The sequence below is a fragment of the Myxocyprinus asiaticus genome, chromosome 38, assembly GCF_019703515.2.
Source record: "Myxocyprinus asiaticus isolate MX2 ecotype Aquarium Trade chromosome 38, UBuf_Myxa_2, whole genome shotgun sequence".
Taxonomy (NCBI): Eukaryota; Metazoa; Chordata; class Actinopteri; order Cypriniformes; family Catostomidae; genus Myxocyprinus; species Myxocyprinus asiaticus.
The window spans coordinates 1,277,545-1,301,675 of record NC_059381.1 but is presented as its reverse complement, the minus strand read 5'-3'; the positions used below and the strand labels follow the sequence as shown (position 1 = coordinate 1,301,675).

Sequence of the window (24,131 nt, the reverse complement as noted above, 5' to 3'; positions counted from 1 at the left end):
ACGTGTTAAAACATGGTAGCAATGCCTAGCTTAGTGTTAAAACATGCTAGCAACATGGTAACAACATGTTAAAACATGGTAGCAATGCCTAGCTTAGTGTTACACATACTATCAACATGCTAAAACATGGTAGCAATGCCTAGCTTTGTATTAAAACATGCTAGCAACATGGTAGAAACGTCTTAAAACATGGTAGCAATGCTTAGCTTAGTGTTAAAACATACTATCAACATGCTAAAACATGTTAGCAATGCATAGCTTAGTGTTAAAACATGGTAGCAACATGGTAGCAATGCCTAGCGTAGTGTTAAAACATGCTAGCAACATGGTAGCAATGTGTTAAAACATGCTAGCAATACCTAGCTTAGTGGTAAAACATGCTAGCAACATGGAATCAACGTGCTAAAACATGGTAGCAATGCCTAGCTTAGTGTTAAAACATGTTAGCAACATGGTAGCAACGTGTTAAAACATGGTAGCAATGCCTAGCTTAGTGTTAAAACATGCTAGCAACATGGTAACAATATATTAAAACATGGTAGCAATGCCTAGCTTATTGTTAAACATACTATCAACATGCTAAAACATGGTAGCAATGCCTAGCTTTGTATTAAAACAAGCTAGCAACGTGGTAGAAACGTGTTAAAACATGGTAGCAATGCTTAGCTTAGTGTTAAAGCATACTATCAACATGCTTAAACATGTTAAAACATGGTAGCAATGGCTAGCTTAGTGTTAAAACATGTTAGCAATGCCTAGCTTAGTGTTAAAACATGCTAGCAACTTGGTAACAACATGTTAAAACATGGTAGCAATGCCTAGCTTAGTGTTAAAACATACTATCAACATGCTAAAACATGATAGCAATGCCTAGCTTTGTATTAAAACAAGCTAGCAACATGGTAGCAACGCGTTAAAACATGGTAGCAATGCCTAGCTTAGTGTTAAAACATGCTAAAACATGTTAGCAATGCATAGCTTAGTGTTAAAACATACTATCAACATGCTTAAACATGTTAAAACATGGTAGCAATATCTAGCTTAGTGTTAAAACTTGCTAGAAACATGGTAGCAACATGTTAAAACATGGTAGCAATGCCTAGCTTAGTTTTGAAACATGCTAGCAACATGGTAACAACATGTTAAAACATGGTAGCAATGCCTACCTTAGTGTTAAAACATACTATCAACATGCTAAAACATGATAGCAATGCCTAGCTTTGTATTAAAACAAGCTAGCAACATGGTAGCAACGCGTTAAAACATGGTAGCAATGCCTAGCTTAGTGTTAAAACATGCTAAAACATGTTAGCAATGCATAGCTTAGTGTTAAAACATACTATCAACATGTTAAAACATGGTAGCAATGCCTAGCTTAATGTTAAAACTTGCTAGAATCATGGTAGCAACATGTTAAAACATGGTAGTAATGCCTAGCTTAGTGTTAAAACATGCTAGCAACATGGTAGCAACGTGTTAAAACATGGTAGCAATGCCTAGCTTAGTGTTAAAACATGCTAGCAACATGGTAACAATGTTAAAACATGGTAGCAATGCCTAGCTTATTGTTAAACATACTATCAACATGCTAAAACATGGTAGCAATGCCTAGCTTAGTGTTAAAGCATACTATCAACATGCTTAAACATGTTAAAACATGTTAGCAATGCCTAGCTTAGTGTTAAAACATGCTAGCAACTTGGTAACAACATGTTAAAACATGGTAGCAATGCCTAGCTTAGTGTTAAAACATACTATCAACATGCTAAAACATGGTAGCAATGCCTAGCTTTGTATTAAAACAAGCTAGCAACATGGTAGAAACGTGTTAAAACATGGTAGCAATGCTTAGCTTAGTGTTAAAACATACGATCAACATGCTAAATCATGTTAGCAATGCATAGCTTAGTGTTAAAACATACTATAAACATGCTTAAACATGTTAAAACATGGTAGCAATGCCTAGCTTAGTGTTAAAACATGTTAGCAATGCCTAGCTTAGTGTTAAAACATGCTAGCAACATGGTAACAATGTTAAAACATGGTAGCAATGCCTAGCTTATTGTTAAACATACTATCAACATGCTAAAACATGGTAGCAATGCCTAGCTTTGTATTAAAACAAGCTAGCAACGTGGTAGAAACGTGTTAAAACATGGTAGCAATGCTTAGCTTAGTGTTAAAGCATACTATCAACATGCTTAAACATGTTAGCAATGCATAGCTTAGTGTTAAAACATACTATAAACATGCTTAAACATGTTAAAACATGGTAGCAATGCCTAGCTTAGTGTTAAAACATGCTAGCAACATGGTAACAACATGTTAAAACATGGTAGCAATGCCTACCTTAGTGTTAAAACATACTATCAACATGCTAAAACATGATAGCAATGCCTAGCTTTGTATTAAAACAAGCTAGCAACATGGTAGCAACGCGTTAAAACATGGTAGCAACGCCTAGCTTAGTGTTAAAACATGCTAAAACGTTAGCAATGCATAGCTTAGTGTTAAAACATACTATCAACATGTTAAAACATGGTAGCAATGCCTAGCTTAATGTTAAAACTTGCTAGAATCATGGTATCAACATGTTAAAACATGGTAGCAATGCCTAGCTTAAGTTAAAACTTGCTAGCAACATGGTAGCAACGTGTTAAAACATGGTAGTAATGCCTAGCTTAGTGTTAAAACATGCTAAAACATGTTAGCAATGCCTAGCTTAGTGTTAAACATACTATCAACATGCTAAAACATGTTAAAACATGATAGCAATGCCTAGCTTAATGTTAAAACTTGCTAGAATTATGGTAGCAACATGTTAAAACATGGTAGCAATGCCTAGCTTAGTGTTAAAACATGCTAGCAACATGGTAGCAACGTGTTAAAACATGGTAGCAATGGCTAGCTTAGTGTTAAAACATACTATCAACATGCTAAAACATGATAGCAATGCCTAGCTTTGTATTAAAACAAGCTAGCAACATGGTAGCAACGCGTTAAAACATGGTAGCAATGCCTAGCTTAATGCTAAAACATGCTAGCAACATGCTAAAATGTGCTAGCAATGCCCAGGTATGTGTTAACTTGCTAGCAACATGCTAAAACCTTCAAAAGCATGTTAGCAATGCCTGGTTAAGTGTTAAAACATGCTAACAACATTCCTAAACATGGTAGCAATGCCTACCTTAGTGCTAAAACATGCTAGAAACAGGCTAACAACATGCTAAAGCATATTAGCAATGTCTAGATAAGTGTTAAAACATGCTAGCAATGCCTAGCATCATTTGGTTACTGCAATTTCATACTTTTTTCAAATCTAGTTTAAACTTTCAGATGAGGCTTTTTCAAGCCAACCTCAAAGTTTGTCTACAAAATGTATCATCTAGTTATAACATAAAATAGGAATTAATGGTATTTTCATTCTGCTTGTTTGTTGCCGCTGCCTTGTGCTCTTACGATAAAAATAGTTTAATGTCTATCTGGAATTTGGTCTGCCTTTTTAAATCATCAGCTCATGTTACTGTTCTACTGCGAGTTTGCCGACTGCTTGTTTTCCATCCCGACTTTGCTGCAAAGACATGCCCACACACACACACACCTGTAGCCCACAGCGGTTTAGTCACACACACACACACACACACACATTGATACTGATGCATTAGACTCTCTTATAGTGCACACTCATACCTCTTGCCTGAGCGCTGTGAAACAAAATCTCACCCACATGTTAACACAAACATACACTGATATAAATCTCTCTTGTATGATGTCCTCTATTTTACCCCCATTCTCTCTCACACACACACACATACACACACACGACTTCTGAGAATTGTTGTTCTTGTTAAAAGCATTCTCAGTTTTCAGGTCAGAGTTTGTGTCAAGTCCAGACCTGTCTCACACACACTGTTTCTCTCTCTGAAGTGTATCATTGCATGTTTACTGTCGTTTTTGTCTGTGAACACAGTTGTAGTGTAAAGACCTGTTTGCACCAAGAGTGAAACGAAAAAGTAAATCAATTCATAGACAAAAGATTAGCTTCATTTAAAGGTGCATGTCGTAATTGCCATTGTGGAAATTCACTATTCACAGTTTTCAGCCATGATTAATTTAATACATAAATGAAAGTTTCCAATAACAAAGTGGTTAACTGTTCAGAGCTGATTTGCAATGAATCCAAGATAAACTGGTTATTATTTTTTTTTCGTGTGTGTTTTAGGGGTAGTGTTCGTGTGAAGGTGACTCAGGGTTATAAAGAGGAACAGTGCGCTCCAGCTCTCACACTAGAGATGAAGAAACCTGTTGACCTGGAGGCTCCAATCAGCTGGTACACAAACACACACATTTACTTTTAACGGGTGTTTCTTTCACTTCAGGCGTTTTTAACACTGTGGACTTTTAGAAAGTAAAGTCTCAATCATTTGTTCACACTCTCACTAGTTTAATTTGTCTCCTAACAATGTCCAACAGTGTATGTACATGCATCATCATTCAAGTCAAGAAAATACCCACCACAGTGTCATTTCAGCACATCTCAAATTCTGTATTGTGTTTAATAGAATTTTGTGCTGGAAATGATGCTGACGGAAATTACCTTTTTAAACGTTTTCAAATAAAATGACCGAAGGATCAATTCATAGCTAATATTGTGACGTGTAAATATATGATGTCAAAGCCTTATATTCTCTTTAAAAGAGATGTAAATTTAGCATTAGCATTTAGCTTTCATAATAACACTGTAAAAAAGAAAGGAAGAAAGACAAAGAAAGAAAGAAGGGAGGGAAGAACAGAGAGAAGGAAAGAGAAAAAAGAAAGGAAGAAAAGAAAGAAGGTAAGAATGGAGGAAAGAAGGTAAGAATGGAGGAAAGAAGGTAAGAAGTATAAAAAGAGAAGGAAGGATAGAAAGAGAGGTAAAGAAAAAGGATGAAGGGAAGGAAAGATAGACAGAAAGAGGAAGGAAGGAAAGAATGGATGAAGAAAAGAAATAATACATATAGAAGAAAGAAGAAAGAAGGAAAGAAAGAGAAAGAAAAACAGAGAAAGGAAAGAAAAAAGAGAAAGAGAAAGAAAAATGAAAAAGAAAAAGAAAAACAGAGAACGAAAGAAGGAATGAGAAAGGAACGAAAGAGAAAGAAAACAGAGGTAGAAAGTGCAGTATGTGAATGTTCTGTATTTTTTTTATTGTTTGCCAAAAATGTGCAAAATACAACCAAGTGCTAAAAGAAAAGTTAAACACTGTTTAGTGTGCTTGTTTAGTGTGCTTGTTTAGTGTGCTTGTTTAGTGTGCTTGTTTACTGTGTTTAGTGTGCTTGTTTAGTGTGTTTAGTGTGCTTGTTTAGTGTGCTTGTTTAGTGTGCTTGTTTAGTGTGCTTGTTTAGTGTGCTTGTTTACTGTGTTTAGTGTGCTTGTTTAGTGTGCTTGTTTAGTGTGTTTACTGTGTTTAGTGTGCTTGTTTAGTGTGTAGTGTGCTTGTTTAGTGTGCTTGTTTAGTGTGCAGTGTTCTTGTTTAGTGTGCTTGTTTAGCATGTTTACTGTGTGTGTTTACTATGTTTTAGTGTGCTTATTTAATGTGTAGTGTTCTTGTTTAGTGTGCTTGTTTACTGTGTTTACTATGTTTGTTTAGTGTTCTTGTTTAGTGTGCTTAGTGTGTAGTGTGCTTGTTTAGTGTGTTTACTATGTTTACTATGTTTGTTTAGTGTGCTTGTTTAGTGTTTAGTGTGCTTGTTTAGTGTGCTTGTTTACAGTGCTTGTTTAGTGTGTAGTGTGCTTGTTTACTGTTTGTTTAGTGTGCTTGTTTAGTGTGTTTACTGTGTTTACTATGTTTGTTTAGTGTGCTTGTTTAGTGTGCTTGTTTAATGTGCTTGTTTAGTGTGTAGTGTGCTTGTTTTGCTTGTATAGTGTGCTTGTTTAGTGTGCTTGTTTACTGTTTGTTTAGTGTGCTTGTTTACTGTTTGTTTAGTGTGCTTGTTAGTGTGTTTACTGTGTTTACTATGTTTGTTTAGTGTGCTTGTTTAGTGTGTTTGTTTAGTGTGTTTAGTGTGTTTGCTTAATGTGTTTAGTGTGCTTGTTTAGTGTGTTTGTTTAGCGTGTTTACTGTGTTTAGTGTGCTTGTTTAGTGTGCTTGTTTAGTGTGTAGTGTGCTTGTTTAGTGTACTTGTTTAGTGTGTAGTGTGCTTGTTTAGTGTGTTTTTTTAGTGTGTTTGTTTAGTGTGTAGTGTTCTTGTTTAGTGTGTTTGTTTACTATGTTTTAGTGTGCTTGTTTAGTGTGCTTGTTTAGTGTGTAGTGTGCTTGTTTAGTGTGTTTACTGTGTTTACTATGTTTGTTTAATGTGCTTGTTTAGTGTGTAGTGTGCTTGTTTTGCTTGTATAGTGTGCTTGTTTAGTGTGCTTGTTTACAGTGCTTGTTTAGTGTGTAGTGTGCTTGTTTACTGTTTGTTTACTGTGCTTGTTTAGTGTGCTTGTTTAGTGTGTTTACTGTGTTTAGTGTGTTTACTGTGTTTTACTATGTTTGTTTAGTGTGCTTGTTTAGTGTGTAGTGTGCTTGTTTAGTGTGCTTGTTTACTGTGTTTGTGTAGTGTGCTTGTTTAGTGTGTAGTGTGCTTGTTTAGTGTGTAGTGTGCTTGTTTAGTGTGCTTGTTAGTGTGTAGTGTGCTTGTTTAGTGTGCTTGTTTAGTGTGTAGTGTGCTTGTTTACAGTGTTCGTTTAATGTGCTTGTTTAGTGTGTAGTGTGCTTGTGTAGTGTGCTTGTTTAGTGTGTAGTGTGCTTGTTTAGTGTGTACTGTGCTTGTTTACTGTGCTTGTTAATGTGCTTGTTAATGTGCTTGGTAGTGTGTAGTGTGCTTGTTTAGTGTGTAGTGTGCTTGTTTACAGTGCTTGTTTAGTGTGCTTGTTTAGTGTGTAGTGTGCTTGTTTACTGCGTTTGTTTAGTGTTCGTTTAGTGTGCTTGTTTAGTGTGTAGTGTGCTTGTTTACTGCGTTTGTTTAGTGTTCGTTTAGTGTGCTTGTTTAGTGTGTAGTGTGCTTGTTTACAGTGCTTGTTTAGTGTGCTTGTTTAGTGTGTAGTGTGCTTGTTTACTGCGTTTGTTTAGTGTTCGTTTAGTGTGCTTGTTTAGTGTGTAGTGTGCTTGTTTACTGCGTTTGTTTAGTGTTCGTTTAGTGTGCTTGTTTAGTGTGCTTGTGATGTTCACGAATAGATAATAATTATGTTTGTGTCCATCAGTCTGCAGACGCTGCAGGAGGATCTGTTAGTGGCGACTGCAGACGGTTATCTGCACATGCTGCACTGGGACGGTGTCAGTAACGGTCAAAGAGCCGTTAATCTGTGTACGATCCCCTTCTCTCTGGACCTGCAGTCATCACGAGGTGACTCAGACAACATCTGAACTACAAATATACAACGTGATCCTCGAACAAGGATAAACAAAGCTCAGAACATGCAAATATTGTGTAAAATAATCAATCTTTAATTAGAACTATTTCTAGATTGATTTTTTATTTTTTTTTTTTCTGTTCTGTTTTGACAAAATTTCAGTTTTGCTCACTTTTCTTAACAAGTACATTTTTATACTCGTTTCTAGAGACCTTAGTTGCAAACGAGCTTTTGCTATTATCTGTATGTACAATGCATTTTATTTTTTTAATCTTCATCTGCCATATTGAATGTTTTTTTGTGATGGAGTCCAAAATACAAAATGGTCACTTAAAACTGTATATGTGTTTGTCTACAGTGTGGCCTAACTCATCTGTGTGTGTGTGTGTGTTTGCATCAGGAGGGCCGTGTTTAGATCTGGAGGGTGTTCACATTCAGGATATTGAATATTGTGCGACTCTGGATGGATTCGCTGTCGTATTTGATGACGGGCGACTTGGATTTATCACGCCAACCGCTAACAGACTCTCCACAGACGTAAGAGTTTTTTGAATATATAATCATACATACACATCCGCATTAAACACAGAGTGATTGTTAAAGACACAAATTGTTTTTGAGGACAGTAAGGCATGAAACAAACTGTCCCGTGTGTACATATTTAACATACGTTCTTGTGTTACTTTGGCGGTAACAAACCTCCATACTCAAGGGGGCGATAGAGTTTTATTTAAAAGTTTGTGCTATTAAACTGATGTTTTATTATTCATGTTGCTGCTATAAACATGTCAGTAGTTTAACTAACATGTTCAGCAACATTCTCTTTCGACTGTTGGTCTGCTATGACAGCAGTCGACCTGAAAGACAAAACTGACTGTAGTAGAAAACGGTTTACATTAATGTTGGCTACAGCGCCCCTTGTGTCAACGCTGAGAATTGCGTTGTGTTAGTTGCATTCTAAAACATTTCGAAACACAATGCCAGGTAAATCAAGCTTGCGTAGTATGAAATGTTTGCATTTACATACTTGTGTGTCTGTGTGTGTTGTGTAGCAGTTGCAGGGCGTGTGGGCTGCCGATGTTTCCGATGGCACGTGTGTCGCTGTCAACAACAAATACAGACTGATGGCCTTCGGCTGTGCAAGGTATGTGTGTTTGTGTTCTTTTCAGTGACGTGTAACAGATGTGATCTTTATCATATATTGTGTGTGTAGATGTTTGTGTTTGTATATACACCAGTGGTTCTCGTAGTGTGGGATGCTAGTGATGGCCCGAAACATTTGTGGCGAAGAGGTGAATTAACACTTGTTACTCACATAAAAGCATTGTATGGGTAGTAATTAAATAATAATTGAAATGTTTTATATATATATATATATATGTAACACAAAATAACAGAACTGTGTAAGCCTAGTGACAAAGTTAACCCTTTAAGCTCTGAAGGTGTTTTTAAATATTTCCTGTTTCAGTGGCATACCCAAAATTAAAGGCTTATAACTCGACAAAAAAAAAAAAAAAAAAAAGACAAGGAGGGTCAAGTGTTTGATATCATTGTAAAGAAAAAATGTCACATTTTTTTTAATGATATGGATTATGATACAATCTGTGACTCTCAGCCCAAGAAAAATCCCAAAAATCATTGAGCCAAAAATGTATTTATTTTCTTTTTTGACATTATATATCTCTATATATCTCTCTTGTTTTGTTCCCAATCATGTCAACTGTATCTGAGAAAAGTGTTGTGTTGATGATACAACAAAGCAATCAAAAGTTATAACATTACAAATATAATTTATCCTAGTGTCCAAAAACATCTCCAAACAAATAAAACATAATAATTGTACATAAGAACTAATTACACATGCAAACACAACAATGACTAAAGGTTTGCATAGCATGCAGACATGATTTTAGTAATGAGATTTCACAGAATGAGTTTCATTCTGTGTCATTTGAGTCATCATTGAGTCTGTGTCATGTATTTGGCGCCATCTCCTGGTGGCCATATGTAACATTGTGCTTCATGTGGATTATCTAATGATCTGTGTATCTGATTATCTTGTGTGTGGACTCGTTTGAAAGATAATCACCTGCTCTAAGTAATGATATGTGATATTTTATGTTCTATTTATTTTTAGTGAAGTTATAAGCAAAAACGTGCATATAAGCAACACCAACATAAATGTCAAAAACATACTTAGCTATTACTCACTGGATTTTTGTCTGTGAGTAAAACAAATGGACTGGTTGTATTCTACACTTTGAGAGCTTTCCAACAACATATGACACATGACTATTTGATCAGTTTGATGTTTTTATTGATTACAATAATATGTCCGGTGCCATTTTTTTTTTAATTTTTTTTTATAAATGATCAAAACTGAACACTTCTGATTTATCTGCAAATTTCAGCACTTGTTTAGTTTTGGTCATGCATTGGAAAGTAGAGCTTATAAGCATAAACATATACTTTTATAAATGTTTTTTAATAAAACATTTGTCATGGCATGAAGCAGTTAATCTTTTAAAAGAATTTATTTTCTTAAAAAAATGCACAAAAGTTTTTTTTTTGTTTTAAAGGGGTGCGTGACCTAAATTAGTTGAGAACCACTGATAAACACTGTACAAAAATATGAAATTAACTTTTACATAAGAGAGCAATTTTTGCCCCTGGATTAGATTTTCATATAATATTTTGCCATTACGAGGGCATAATTTTTTCCAACCATTTAAAGCATAAACTGTCTCATCTGTTTATGCAAAATACATCAATTTAAACACGTTGTGAATAGAATATTATAGAAGTGAATAATAGAATAGAATATTAAGAACTATTGCAAATTAAGCAAATAAAATAAAGATTTTGGGGGCATTTCTATCATTTTTGGTGTCATTTTTGTCCCTGGGCACCCTGGTTTACATAGAATGTGTAGTTGTCACATTACAGCTGCTGTTTGTTTGAAGTATGTTTATATTCAGCTGTGTGTATCTATTTATCTTTGTGTGGCATATTTTATTCCATTCCCATGATAATGGACAACCTGGAAATATCTGGGAATTGTGATTTCTAGGACCTGGACAAGTCATGGAAATTAGAAGAAGACATCACAAGAAAAAAGAATGGAAATATCGGTACTCATTTTAATTTTTCTAGCTATTCTCAGCTCTAAAAGAGTGTGTGTGTGTGTGTGTGTGTGTGTGTGTGTGTGTGTGTGTGTGTGTGTTTTGCAGTGGTTCTGTGTTGGTGTACATGATTGACAGCTCTACAGGATCCATGCAGCTGTCTCATAAACTGGAGTTAACCCCTAAACACTACCCAGGTGAGACACCTTTATCTGAGTTGATGCTTGTTCAAGCTTCTATTTACTGTTAAGCAGTACTCAGTGTGCATTTATTTTACACTGACGCCTCCTGCTGGCTGCAGTTGGTATAGTGTGCTTGTCCTCTTCAAACAAGCTATGTGTATTCAGACTTTTCCAAATTAACACATTCTGGTCATTTATAGCACAATAAATGTGAAGTTTATCTGTAGTTTTGTGCCATAACTTGTTTTAACATCGGCTTTGCACATTTCTCATTATCTGTTATATCTTTTTTTTTTTATTATTATTATGTCACTATATATATGTTTAAATGTATATGTTTGTTTGTATGTATGTATATGTGGTTGTATTCTCTTTGCACTGGAAGCTTCTGTCATCATAACAGATGCCTTGTGTGTGTAAGCATACTTGACAATTACGCTCATTCTGATTCTGACTCTTTTGTCTCGGTGTCAGATATCTGGAATAAAACGGGACCGGTGAAGATGATCCGCTGGTCTCCAGACTGCAGTGTTGCCATGGTGACGTGGGACTGTGGCGGTCTGTCTCTGTGGAGTGTGTTTGGAGCGCATCTCATCTGCACACTAGGAGAGGACTTTGCGTGAGTGGCACACACACATTCATGTCTTTATAAAAGGGAAAGTTCACCCAAAAATGAAAATTCAGTCATTGTTTACTCACCCCTGCATTGTTATAACCCTATATGACTTTCTTTCTTCTGTGGAACACAAAGGAAGAAATAGTGAAGAATTGTTGTGCTCAGTGATGTCATACAATGGCAGTTTATGGTGACCACCTCTTCAAGCTTCAAAAGAACACAAAAGTATAATTCAGAAGTCTAATAAATTATTCATGAGACTCATGAATGTTATGAAAGTATACGATAAGATTTGGTGAGAAACAAACCGAAATCTAATGTGATATTTAGTGAAAATGTTCACTGACCGTTGATCTCCTGTGTGTTCATGATAGGACACGAGAGCAACAGTTCACGCAGCCCCCTTGCGACATTGGGGCGTTCAAGAGAAAACTCGTTTTGTTTATCTAAAAATAGGTCTTACACAGTGATAGTGACAACAGAACACAACACAACTGCACACAAAACAGAGAACAGAACTTACTAAACATGTCTGAAGAGTTTGTAGTTGAAGAATTGATGCATTTCTATGCCCAGCCTTATTTTTAAGTTTTTGGACCAGTGCCAGTTCACAGTGGATGGAGTTACACGCGTGATGCCGAAAATAGAAAACAAGCGATCGATAGAATGTCCCGTCACTCGTCACTGCTGTTTAGGACAAAAACTCTAATTAACATAAAAAAATATAACTTTTAACATGTGTCGTTTGCTGTCAGATTAGGACACGGTGTGACTGTGATTTCTGAATACTCCGTTAACAAAAATAAGGCTGGGCACAGAAATGCATCAATTCTACAACTACAAACTCTTCAGACATGTTTAGTAAGTTCTGTCAACGGTCAGTGAATATTTTAACTAAATAACACATTAGATTTCAGTGTGTTTCGCACCAAATCTTATCGTATGCTTTCATAACAATCATGAGTCTCATGGAATAATTTATTAGACTTCTGAATTATACTTTTGTGTTCTTTTGAAGCTTGAAGAGGTGGTCACCATAAACTGCCATTGTATGACATCACTGACCACAACATTTTAACACAATTTCTCCCTTTGTGTTCAGAAAAATAAAGGAAGTCATATAGGGTTATAACAACACAGGGGTGAGTAAACAATGACTGGATTTTCACTAATCCTTAAACCAGAAATAGATCATGATGTTTGTCTTTGCATTTATGTCAGCGCTAATATTTCACAGTTGACGTTTGTTTTGTGTTTCATTATTTGTTCTCTCATGCAGTTATCGGTCAGACGGCACTAAGAAAGACCCTCTGAAGATCATCTCTATGGTGAGAACAGCAGATTCATGTCTCTCAGAAATGCAAGGTCATAATTTACTCACCCTCATGTTGTTCCAAACCCGTATGACTTCTGTTGAACACAAAAGGTGATGTTTAGCAGAATGGTAGTCTCAGTCACCACTGACTTTCAATGCAAAGTTGAATCTTTTTATCATACAATGAAAGTGGTAAGAGTTTCTCAGTGAATCATGTTGCGTGTGTGTTTGTGTGTTGTCAGAACTGGGGTGTGGAGGGTTATCACCTGTGGGTGATTGACAGTACAGATACAGCTGCTGTTGTTCCGGATGGAGAGGAAGATGATTCAAAACTCCAGCAATCGGGAATTCTGCAGTTTCACTTCATCAAGAGCGCGCTGACTGTCAACCCCTGCACAGTGAGAACACACACAGACACACACACACACACACTAGTCGCTTACATTCAGCCTTTTTCCAGAAAATTAAATGCAATGTTTTTAAATTTATTTAATTTCGTGTTTGTGTGTGATCAGAGTAATCAAGAGCAGGTGTTGCTGCATGGAGAGGACCGGCTGTATTTGACCTGTGGTGACCCCACTCAGGCTCACAGTGTGTTTGATAAGAGCTCATCGCGGGACAGCAGCAGTCCTCTGCACCGGCCGCCAACGCCCGCTCTGCTCTCTCAGGGTCTCAGCACTTTACTCGGCCATAAACACTGGCAGGTGGTCCAGGTACATGATCATGTGACCTCTTACCTGTAGGGGGCGCCTCTTATGATACAGTTGTCATTTTTTGATTACAGATGAAGTGTGTAAAGTTTTGGGATGTTTATGGAATAGTTCACCCTGAAATGATAAATCTCTCATCATTTAATTACCGTATTTTCCAGAATATGTCGTGTTTTTTTCATCATCTGAAAGGTCCTGCGACTTACAGTCCGAAGCGTCTTCTATACATAATTTATACGTAATTAATGTCGGCCGTTCAAACACACCCACACTAAAAAATATGCTTACACACAAACAGATGAAAACATCAGTCAAGGAGACAGTAGTAGTGATTTAAAGTTGCCAATGCAGAGTATTTTGCCTTTAAAAAGTGCTTTATGCAACCAGTTTAAATATTCTGTCCCATCAATATTGTTGTTCTAACGAACTTTAGACCGCTGACTATCTTCTGCAGAACACAAATGAAGATATTACGTGTTTACAGTATGTTTATGCAATGCAAGTCAATGGGGTCCAAAACTTTCAAGCTCCAAAGCATAAAGGTAATCCATCCATACACTTCAGAAGTGATTTTGGGCTAGAAACAAACCAAAATTTAAGTCCTTATTCACGATAAATCTTGACATCTCTAGTCTCCTTAGTGCATTCATGAGAGAAGCTCACTCATACACTTCCCTGTGATTGACACACGCAGAGAATATCTGTATATGCTCTTGGGTATAAAATACTCTCTTGTATGTCAACTTCTAACTCAACCAATGGTGTGAGTTTGGGGCGGGACTATTTGTTTGGCAGATGGGGCAGCAATTGGGAAACTTGTTTGAAAACAACCATTTAAAAAAAAAAAAACAAAGAATTTTTAAGATTTGTACATTTTAATTTCATAGCAAAATTCCATTTTTTTTTTTTTTTTTTTTTTTTTTTTTAAGATTACTCGATTGAATTTCATGGAATTTTGTTTTGAAATGGAAATGCATAAATATTACAAATATTGTTTTTTTTTTTTTTTTTATTTAATTTTTTTTTTTTTTTTGAGTGAACGTTTATTTTTTGCAATTTTGCTTAGTGGCACAGAAACTAAATAATTCATTTTTAGGGTGTTCATGTAGATTTTTATACTCTACTAAATGTATTTATTTATTTTTGTGTGAGTTTGGAGCGGGACCATTTGTTTGGCTGACTAATGGCAGATGGGGCAGCAGTAAGGAAACATGTTTGAAAACAACCATTTACAAAAAAAATTTGTGCCTATTTTTAAGATTTATGCATTTCAATTTGATGTAAATTTGTTATGAAATTAAATTCTCATTTTTAACTAAATTGAATAAATGTAAAACATTATTATTTCTTATATATATATATCTATTCGATTTGATGGAATTTTTTATGAAATTGAAATGCATAAATATTTACAGTTATTTTTTTGACGGGCCCTGGGTATCTCAGCGAGTATTGACGCTGACTATCACACCTAGACTCGCGAGTTTGAATCCAGGGCGTGCTGAGTGACTCCAGCCAGGTCTCTTAAGCAACCAAATTGGCCTGGTTGCTAGGGAGGGTAGAGTCACATGGGGTAACTTCCTCGTGGTCGATATAATGTGGTTCTCGCTCTCAGTGGGGCGCGTGGTGAGTTGAGCGTGGATGCCGCGGAGAATAGCGTGAAGCCTCCACACGCACTAGGTCTCCGCGGTAACACACTCAACAAGCCACATGATAAGATGCGCGGATTGACGGTTTCAGACACGGAGGCAACTGAGATTCATCCTCCGCCACCCGGATTGAGGCGAGTCACTACGCCACCACGAGGACTTAGAGCGCATTGGGAATTGGGCATTCCAAATTGGAGAGAAAAAATATATATAATTATAAAACTAAAAAATTTAGTGAATATTTATTTTTGCTATTTTTAAATTACAATTTAGCTTTGAGGTGTGAATAGTTTATGTAGATTTTGTAAAATATTTTTTCAAAAAAAATTTTTTTGCACAATGTTTTGAGATTTTGTTAGAAACTAGTGTTCTGAGTTTTTCTATCAGTCTGAAATGTTTTTTTTTTTTTTTTTTTTTGTAGATTCACAGCACATATCTAGAGACGAACTGGCCTATCAAGGTAAGAGCTACTCACTTCATGTGATATCAGATAAAAGAGATTTATTTTCTTAATTATTCTAAATTTTATATTCTCTCTGTATAGTTTGCGGCTATAGACTGGTCTGGTCAGTGTGTAGCTGTAGCCGGTCGACGTGGATTTGCACATTATTCATTATATTCCAGGAAATGGAAACTGTTTGGAAACGTCACCCAGGTAATCTTCCACCAATCACAGTGTCTTTTTAGTTTTTAAGAGGAAATGGCAGGTGATGTATAGTATCGTGTGTGTGTTCTCAGGAGCAGAATATGACTGTAACGGGAGGTCTCGCTTGGTGGAACGACTTCATCGTTGTTGCCTGTTACAATTTCATCGACCGACAGGAAGAGGTGAGACACTAAACTGAATATTCCTCTGTTTGATGCAAAGTTCCCACAGTCAGGGAAAGCTTATGAATTTATTTATTTTTTGCATTGTTATGCTTGCAAGACAAATTGCAGTCCGATTTGTGAGTGAATTGTTGCTTTTCTTTTAATGTGATCACGACTGAAAAGGTCATGGAAATAATTTGGTGTAGAAGTGTAGGAAGCCTGTTGATAAGTATATCTGTTGTTTTTCTTGTTTATAGATGAGGTTCTATTTGCGGTCGTCTAACCTGGATAACGCGTTTGCGAGCGTCACGAAACTTCATGCTGATACACTGCTGTTGAATGTGTTTCGTAACGTGGTGATTCTGTTCAGAGCGGACTGCTCCATCTGTCTGTACAGCATCGAGAGGAAACAGGACGGGTAACACACACACCCTGTCTCTGTTTGTCACTCTGTCTGTATGTATGTTGGTCGTCTGTCTGTCTCTATCGGTCTGTTTGTCTGTCAATCTGTTTGTCTGTCTGTCTATCGGTCTGTCTGTCTGTCAATCTGTTTGTCTCTCTGTCTGTCTATCGGTCAGTCAGTTTGACTATCTGTCTGTCTGTCTATCGGTCTATTATGTCAGTAGGTCATCTGTCTGTCTATCTGTCTGTCTGTCTATGTGTCTCTGTCTGTCTATATGTCTGTAGGTCATCTGTCTGTCTGTCTCTCTGTCTGTCTATCGGTCTATATGTCTGTAGGTCACCTATCTATCTGTCTGTCTATCGGTCTGTCTGTCTGTGTCTCTGTCTGTCTGTCTATTGGTGTGTCTGTCTATAGGTCTTTATGTCTGTAGGTTGTCTGTCTGTCTGTCTATAGGTCTGTCTGTTTATAGGTCATCTGTCTGTCTATCTATATGTCTGTCTGTTTGTCTGTCTGTCTGTGTCTCTGTCTGTCTGTCTATAGGTCTGTATGTTTGTAGGTCATCTGTCTGTCTGTTTGTCTATCTATATGTCTGTCTGTCTGTCTGTGTCTCTGTCTGTCTATAGGTCTTTATGTCTGTAGGTTGTCTGTCTGTCTGTCTATGTCTGTAGGCTGTCTGTCTGTCTGTCTATCTATCTGTCTGTCTATCTGTCTATGTCTGTAGGTCATCTGTCTGTCTATAGGTCTATATGTTTGTTGGTCATCTGTCTGTCTCTCGGTCTATATGTCTGTAGGTCATCTGTCTGTCTGTTTGTCTGTCTATCGGTCGGTCTGTCTGTCTCTATCTGTCTGTCTGTGTCTCTGTCTGTAGGTCATCTGTCTGTATCTGTCTGTCTGTAGGTCGTCTGTCTGTGTCTCTGTCTGTAGGTCATCTGTCTGTATCTGTCTATCTATCTGTCTATCAGTCTATTGGTCTATGTCTATAGGTCGTCTAAATGTCTGTCTGTCTGTCATTCTATCATTCTGTCTGTCATTCTCTATATATTTTCATAAAGGTGATCAGTCACTAATGGTGTTGGTTAACTTAAATAACATGGAAAATGTTTATCAAAGATGTCTAATGTCCTGTGTCAGGTATCAAGTATAGGCTGTCTTTTGTGTCTGAATTCTGAAGTCATTTTTAATGCCTGCTTGTACATCATGTTATTGCATCATGAAGTTTTTAAAAACTGAACTCTTACTGAATTTTTTATTTTGCCCCTAAAAAAATTAACTTAATGGCACGAGCACTCCAAAACCTAAATGTTAATGTAGAGCCCCGTACATGTAGCCTTTAATAATTAAAAAAGCACGTTCTATAATTTTTCTGTGGCCCGCAGTTTGAGAACTGCTGTTCTACGCAACCTGAAGCTACTTTAAATAAGTCTTAGCTTTGTGAAAAAACATCAAAGCCTTTCTTAACACACTTTCCTTGTCTGTTTCTTTTAAATGTCTTTTTCTCTCTGCAGTCCGAACCCGTCTGCCAGTGTGGAGTTGTTACAGGAAGTGTCGATGTCTCGCTATATTCCTCACCCTGGTCTGGTCGTATCTGTGACCCTCACGTCAGTACGAACAGAGACCGGGATCACGCTCAAAGCCCCACAGCAGGTACACACACACTCACTCACTCACTCACTCACTCACACACACACACTCACTCACTCACACACGCAAACACACACTCACTCATTCACTCGCACACTCACTCACTCACGCACGCAAGCACACACTCACACTCACACATACACGCAAACACACACACACTCACTCACGCAAACACACACACACTCACTCACGCAAACACACACACACTCACTCACGCAAACACACACACACTCACTCACGCAAACACACACTCACTCACTCACGCAAACACTCACACACACACACTCACGCAAACACACACTCACTCACGCAAATGCACGCATACACACACTCACTCACTTACGCAAACACACACTCACTCACACAAACATGCACTCACACACACACACTTACGCAAACACACACTCACTCACGCAAACACTCACTCACTCAAACACACTCACTCACTCACACAAACACACACACACACAAACACTCACACAAACACACACACAAACACACACAAACACACACACACACACACAAACACACAGACACACAAACAAACACTCACACAAACACTCATACAAACACACACAGACACACAAACAAACACTCACAAACACACACGCACACTCATACAAACACACACAGACACACACACACACTCTCACACAAACACACTCACTCACACAAACACTCACACACTCATGCAAACACACACACACACACACATTCTCCTGTACACTAGTTTATAGCATCTCTTTCTCTCTGTGTTTCAGGCCTGTTCGGCGGAGAGTATCTTGTTAAATTTGGCTGGTCAGCTGATAATGCTGCAGCGAGATCGTTCCGGTCCACAGGTACGAGAGAAAGACACACCAGCCAATCAGACCAAACTGGTAAGTTTATGTCCCGCCCCCTTTCAACATCACATGCTGTTTTAAAAATGTCAATGTACAATCAATGACAATTTTAGTATTTATTGCACTTTTTAAAATATGACATTTCAAATTTTCATTGAAAACATTCACATGTGTTCCTGTTATCAAACTGCAAAAATATTGTACTAATTTCTGTGCTTTGGTGAGTACTGTGAATGAGTTTATCAGTCAGGCTGGGTGATAGTTTGAATATTTATGATGTATTCATGATGATTTTGAAGGAAATATTAAATGAACCTTGTGTCAAAATCCTTTCTTGTTTCAAGACTAAGAGATTAAGACCACAGAAAAAACATGTGCAATTTTTCATGTTTTAATATAATTACATTTGTTTATTACCATGTTTTGTTTAAATTGTATAAATGATCACGACAAAATCTGATTTTTTCCAGTTTATTTTGTGAAAAACAGTGTTTGATTATTGAATTTTTTTAACAAGAATTTCCTTCTATTTTACTTACAATGGTTGACATTATGATTTCTCTGATTGTAAAGAATCATAGTTTTAAGCCCTTTTAGAACCAATATATAAATGTCGAGATCAGGGCTGTCAATTGAGGGATTGTTTTCTCGTTGCGTCTAAGTAGGGTGACCAGACGTCCCGTTTTTAAGAGGTGTATCCCAGTGTTGTTCTCTAAATAATGTAATTATGTCCCGGTTTCAGCTGGTAGGCTCACTGATTTTTTTCTACTTGCATTTAATATACTAATATATTATATTAATATATTATATATTAATTTTCGCAGGATGATTTGACAATACTTTCATTCTAGTCTTTCAGCAAATCCGCTGAAATGTATCTGGTTGCCATGGCAATGACATCATGCGCTTGACGCACACTCTTTGTCATCCTGTCAGTCAGCTCAAGTTGAAATGCACCAATAAAAATGAGTTTTCAACAACGAGCTGAAAGAAGCCAATTCATTCGTGCAACATGTGAATAATGTAAGCGAGTGTTTTTCTGTCACTGTTAATGTTCATTTCACGAGCACGGAGGTAAATCAGACAATGTCACATTCAGACAGTTACACTGCACTTTACATAGTACAGACACTTAGATGTTGTGATATGAGGGTTGTATTTTGAATTTTAGGTTACAATGTTGTGAATTTTGTGTTAAACTGTGTACCTGACATGACAAGTCATTTCTTAATTACACATACAATATGACATCATATGGATAGAATAGTCTAAATGGAATTTGTACATAAAAAAGCTAAAATGTGGTTAAATCGTGAAAAAATTAAATCTAAAATAAAATATACATTTTCACAAACTATGTATCCTATACAGTTAAGTGCAGAAGTTCCCACACCCCTTTCAGAATGTATAGAAATACCCTATGAGCAGGGCGGACTGGCCATCGGGAGCACCATGTGTTTTCCCGGTGAGCCGTTGGGTGATTTGGGCTGGACCGTTGCTACGCAAGTACCGGCCCATCCTACAGGCGATATAGGCAGCCGCCCTGGGCTCCAACATGCCCGCGTGGACCCCATTACAAAGTGAATATTCACTTTGGCTTTTATTTTGAGATTGTTTATATATTGTAGTGTATTTCCGTTTGTGTGCATTAACTCCGTACCTCGCGTGGACCTCATTATTTGACATAGAAATCACAATAATGGTGTCAACCAAAAACAACATATTAAGTATAAGATGAGCTCTGAATAATCACAAATTGACACATAACTGCAAGTTACAACAAATACAATAACAGCAACGTATTTAAAATTGGCAAACAGTAAAGCTATGAGCAGTACATAGTAATTTGCATAATTTATTCATACCGCAGGGAGCTGAAGTGCGGCTTGCTAAATAATCCTCGCCTGATAAAAATGCAGAAAATAAGTCATGCAAAATATTACTTTGTGGCTATTTGAGTCTTTGAGGTGTACTACATAACACAACATGTACTCTTTATTTTTATTTGTATTTATTTGTTTATTTTATTCTTATGAAAAATGGACATCTTCACTGTTCAGGACAAAGCAGGGACTCATGAACAATTATTACACAAACAGTCATTGATCATCGAGAAAGCAACACACCGCATTAAAAACCAAAGGAATGTAAACTTCTGAACAGGATCATGTGTGTAAATTCAGTTACTATTTTGTCTTGTGTAATATATGTGAGGATCTGGTATGTTAAATAGCTTCTTCAGGGCATGTAAATAAAAACGAAAAACACTCTCACACACACACACACACACACAAACACACACGACAAGTGTCCCTTTTGAGTCTTTAAAATCTGGTCACCCTGTTAAAGTTATTTTAGAGTGAAGACTAGGCTTACATTAGATCGCTAAATAAATAAATGCCATAAATGCCATGTTTTAAGCAGCTGTGTCAAGTTAAGTTACAATGCAAAAACATGCAGGTATGTTACAGAATTTTGCGGGGGTTTTTCATCAATAAAATTAATTGCACTAAATTAACGTGTTAAATTGACAGCCCTAATCGAGATAAATATGGAATATCAAAAGGCTGAAAAATATTAATAGACATCTATATATCTCATTTGCTTATCAGCTAATACTGTTTGGGTTGTAACTTTACAGCTTCAGTTTTATACGTTTTTATTGACATTTAATTAAAACATACACAACATCCTGTCCACTCTTCCTGTGCTAGCTGCCGTTCTGTCCGCCGGTGGTTTTGGCTCAGTGTGTGGAAAACGTTTGGACGACATGTCGCAGTAACCGAAAGAAGCGTCACCTGATGGAGGCGCTGTGGCTGTCGTGCGGAGAGGCGGGAATGAAGGTGTGGCTTCCTCTGTTCCCACGAGACCACCGCAAAACTCATTCCTTCCTGTCTCGACGAATCATGCTCCCATTTCACATCAACATCTACCCGCTCACCGTTTTGTTCGAAGACGCGCTCATCCTGGGCGCCTCTAACGAAACGATGCTCTTTGACGGGCTCGGCACTCACAGTTCCTCCTCGAACTCCCTGGAGTCACTGGAATCTCAATTCCCATTCTGCACGGTGGAGCGGACGTCGCAGATCTACCTCCACCACATTCTCCGACAGCTGCTGGTGCGAAACCTGGGTGAGCAGGCGCTGATGTTAGCACAGTCCTGCGCGTCTCTGCCGTATTTCCCTCACGTTCTAGAGCTCATGGTGCATGTGGTTTTGGAGGAAGAAGCCACGTCGAGAGAGCCCATCCCCGATCCGCTGCTGCCCACCGTAGCCAAGTTTGTGACGGAGTTCCCCCTCTTCCTGCAAACCATCGTCCACTGCGCTCGAAAGACGGAGTACGCACTCTGGAATTATCTGTTTGCCGCGGTGGGAAACCCCAAAGATCTGTTTGAAGAGTGTTTGATGGCACAGGATCTGGACACGGCAGCTTCGTACCTGATTATTCTCCAGGTGAGGTGGAACGGGGGTGGAAAATTTGAGTCTGGGATTGTTTCAATACATAAAAACATTGTCAAGAGCTTCTTGTTTGGGGTCTTTGCTGTGGACTTTATTATTAGAGCGTTTATAGGGAACACTTTCAAAAATTTATTTGAGGTTGGTCATGCGACCCAGTGTTGAAGATTTGTCAAATTTTCTTGAAGATTAACCCTCAGAGACTCCGCATAACAGAACTGCAAAATTTGTTTAAAGCTATTAAATGATACATATATTTTTGTTTACTTAAAAACAGTTAAAAAACTACACATAACAGTAGCTGACACTCTGAGCTATTTCACAACATTAGTTTTGGTAGGGGGGGAAATGCATATTTAATGTAAAAGTTGCACAAGATTTTCAATAGATGGCAATTGTTAGCTCACAAGGTCACAGTCTACAATAGTACTATAGTAAAACCATAGTTAAACTATGGTATTTGTATAGTAAAATCATTATAACCAAAAAATTATTATTTTTTATTAAAATCGTTTTTGTTTTCCTGTATTATTACTATGGTTTCACTACGAATATCATGGTTAAAATAAGTTACTGTTGTAAAACCATGGTAAATTTATTGTGAGAAAACACAAAATGTATTGTGAAGGCACGCAAAACTATCAGAAAAACAGTTCTAAAATAATCAGTGTTAATGCTTGGGTGAAATAAAAAGGTTTCCATAGAAATTCAATATGGTCAGAAATCTAGCCAGAAATTAACCACCAGGTTGTTTGAACCTCCACAAACTGTTTTAAATGGCATTACATTTAAACGCAGGACTTCTGAAAAGCATTTTCATGTCCCCCCATTAAGATTTATTTTGCCAACTTAGATTTTGCTAGTCACATTTGTGTTTATAATGTTCTTGTTTTCCTCTCAGAATATGGAAGTTCCTGCAGTCAGTCGTCAACATGCGACTTTGCTCTTCAACACGGCCCTCGAACAGGGCAAATGGGACCTCTGCCGTCACATGATCCGATTCCTCAAGGCCATTGGTTCAGGGGAGGCAGAGACTCCACCCAGCACACCCACTACACAGGTGAGAATCTGGGCAATATTTTGACTCCTGAGGTTCGGGTTATGTCCCGAATTAAAGTGCATGCGATGCAGTGATTTCATATGTAGATTCAGATTTGAGGTAGTTTTGAGTGTTTTGTGCATCTGTGTGCAGGAGCCGAGCTCTACCGGTGGGTTTGAGTTCTTTCGTAACCGCAGCATCAGTCTCTCTCAGTCTGCAGACAGCATCGCAGCAGGCAAATTTAACCTGCAAAAAACACTGAGCATGCCCTCTGGGCCCTCTTCTAAGGGGTAACACATGCTATTTATATGTAAACACACATTTTGTTGTCTTAACACACACATATTCAAGAGTTTTGAAACAAATGTGTTGAAATTGTTACTTTTCAAAACCACACTTGCATGAAGCTATCTTGAGAGTGAAGTTTGAAAAGCTACAATCAACTCTTAATTTAACGCAGTGAAACTATAGTCCAATTACTCTTTTGAATGTTGTTTTTAACTTCATGTTACTAACATAACGCAGTGAAACTATAGTCCAATTACTCTTTTGAATATTGTTTTTAACTTCATGTTACTAACATAACACAGTGAAACTATAGTCCAATTACTCTTTTGAATGTTGTTTTTAACTTCATGTTACTAACATAACGCAGTGAAACTATAGTCCAATTACTCTTTTGAATGTTGTTTTTAACTTCATGTTACTAACATAGCACAGTGAAACTATAGTCCAATTACTCTTTTGAATGTTGTTTTTAACTTCATGTTACTAACATAAAGCAGTGAAACTATAGTCCAATTACTCTTTTGAATGTTGTTTTTAACTTAATGTTACTAACAAAATAAAGCAAACTATTTAAAGCTTTATTTAATTTTGTGATAATCTATTTATTAAGAATATCAATTAGGGTGACAGCATCAAACTTTCACAAATAGATTTGCGTTAACTACAACTAATTAAACTAAAAATAGTA

At 37.2% G+C, this 24,131-nt stretch overlaps 1 protein-coding gene across 5 annotated transcripts in view; it reads left to right on the top strand.

Annotated features, from left to right (window-relative positions):
* Window positions 1–24,131, top strand: part of LOC127429087 (guanine nucleotide exchange factor subunit RIC1-like) — a 259,906-nt gene that overhangs the window by 42,912 nt on the left and 192,863 nt on the right. For all 5 annotated transcript variants that reach the window (XR_007895222.1, XM_051677879.1, XM_051677878.1 and 2 more), the window contains exons 4-21: window positions 4,223–4,330; window positions 7,222–7,364; window positions 7,772–7,908; window positions 8,424–8,515; window positions 10,602–10,690; window positions 11,150–11,294; window positions 12,571–12,619; window positions 12,849–13,004; window positions 13,122–13,319; window positions 15,387–15,425; window positions 15,510–15,620; window positions 15,704–15,793; window positions 16,033–16,193; window positions 17,684–17,822; window positions 18,581–18,697; window positions 21,376–22,113; window positions 23,018–23,176; window positions 23,309–23,445. Coding sequence is in view for 4 of the 5 variants with exons in the window: in XM_051677879.1 (XP_051533839.1) it covers window positions 4,223–4,330; window positions 7,222–7,364; window positions 7,772–7,908; window positions 8,424–8,515; window positions 10,602–10,690; window positions 11,150–11,294; window positions 12,571–12,619; window positions 12,849–13,004; window positions 13,122–13,319; window positions 15,387–15,425; window positions 15,510–15,620; window positions 15,704–15,793; window positions 16,033–16,193; window positions 17,684–17,822; window positions 18,581–18,697; window positions 21,376–22,113; window positions 23,018–23,176; window positions 23,309–23,445 (2,808 nt within the window). In the remaining variant the exon portion in view is untranslated. The remainder of the gene's footprint in view (window positions 1–4,222; window positions 4,331–7,221; window positions 7,365–7,771; window positions 7,909–8,423; window positions 8,516–10,601; window positions 10,691–11,149; window positions 11,295–12,570; window positions 12,620–12,848; window positions 13,005–13,121; window positions 13,320–15,386; window positions 15,426–15,509; window positions 15,621–15,703; window positions 15,794–16,032; window positions 16,194–17,683; window positions 17,823–18,580; window positions 18,698–21,375; window positions 22,114–23,017; window positions 23,177–23,308; window positions 23,446–24,131) is intronic.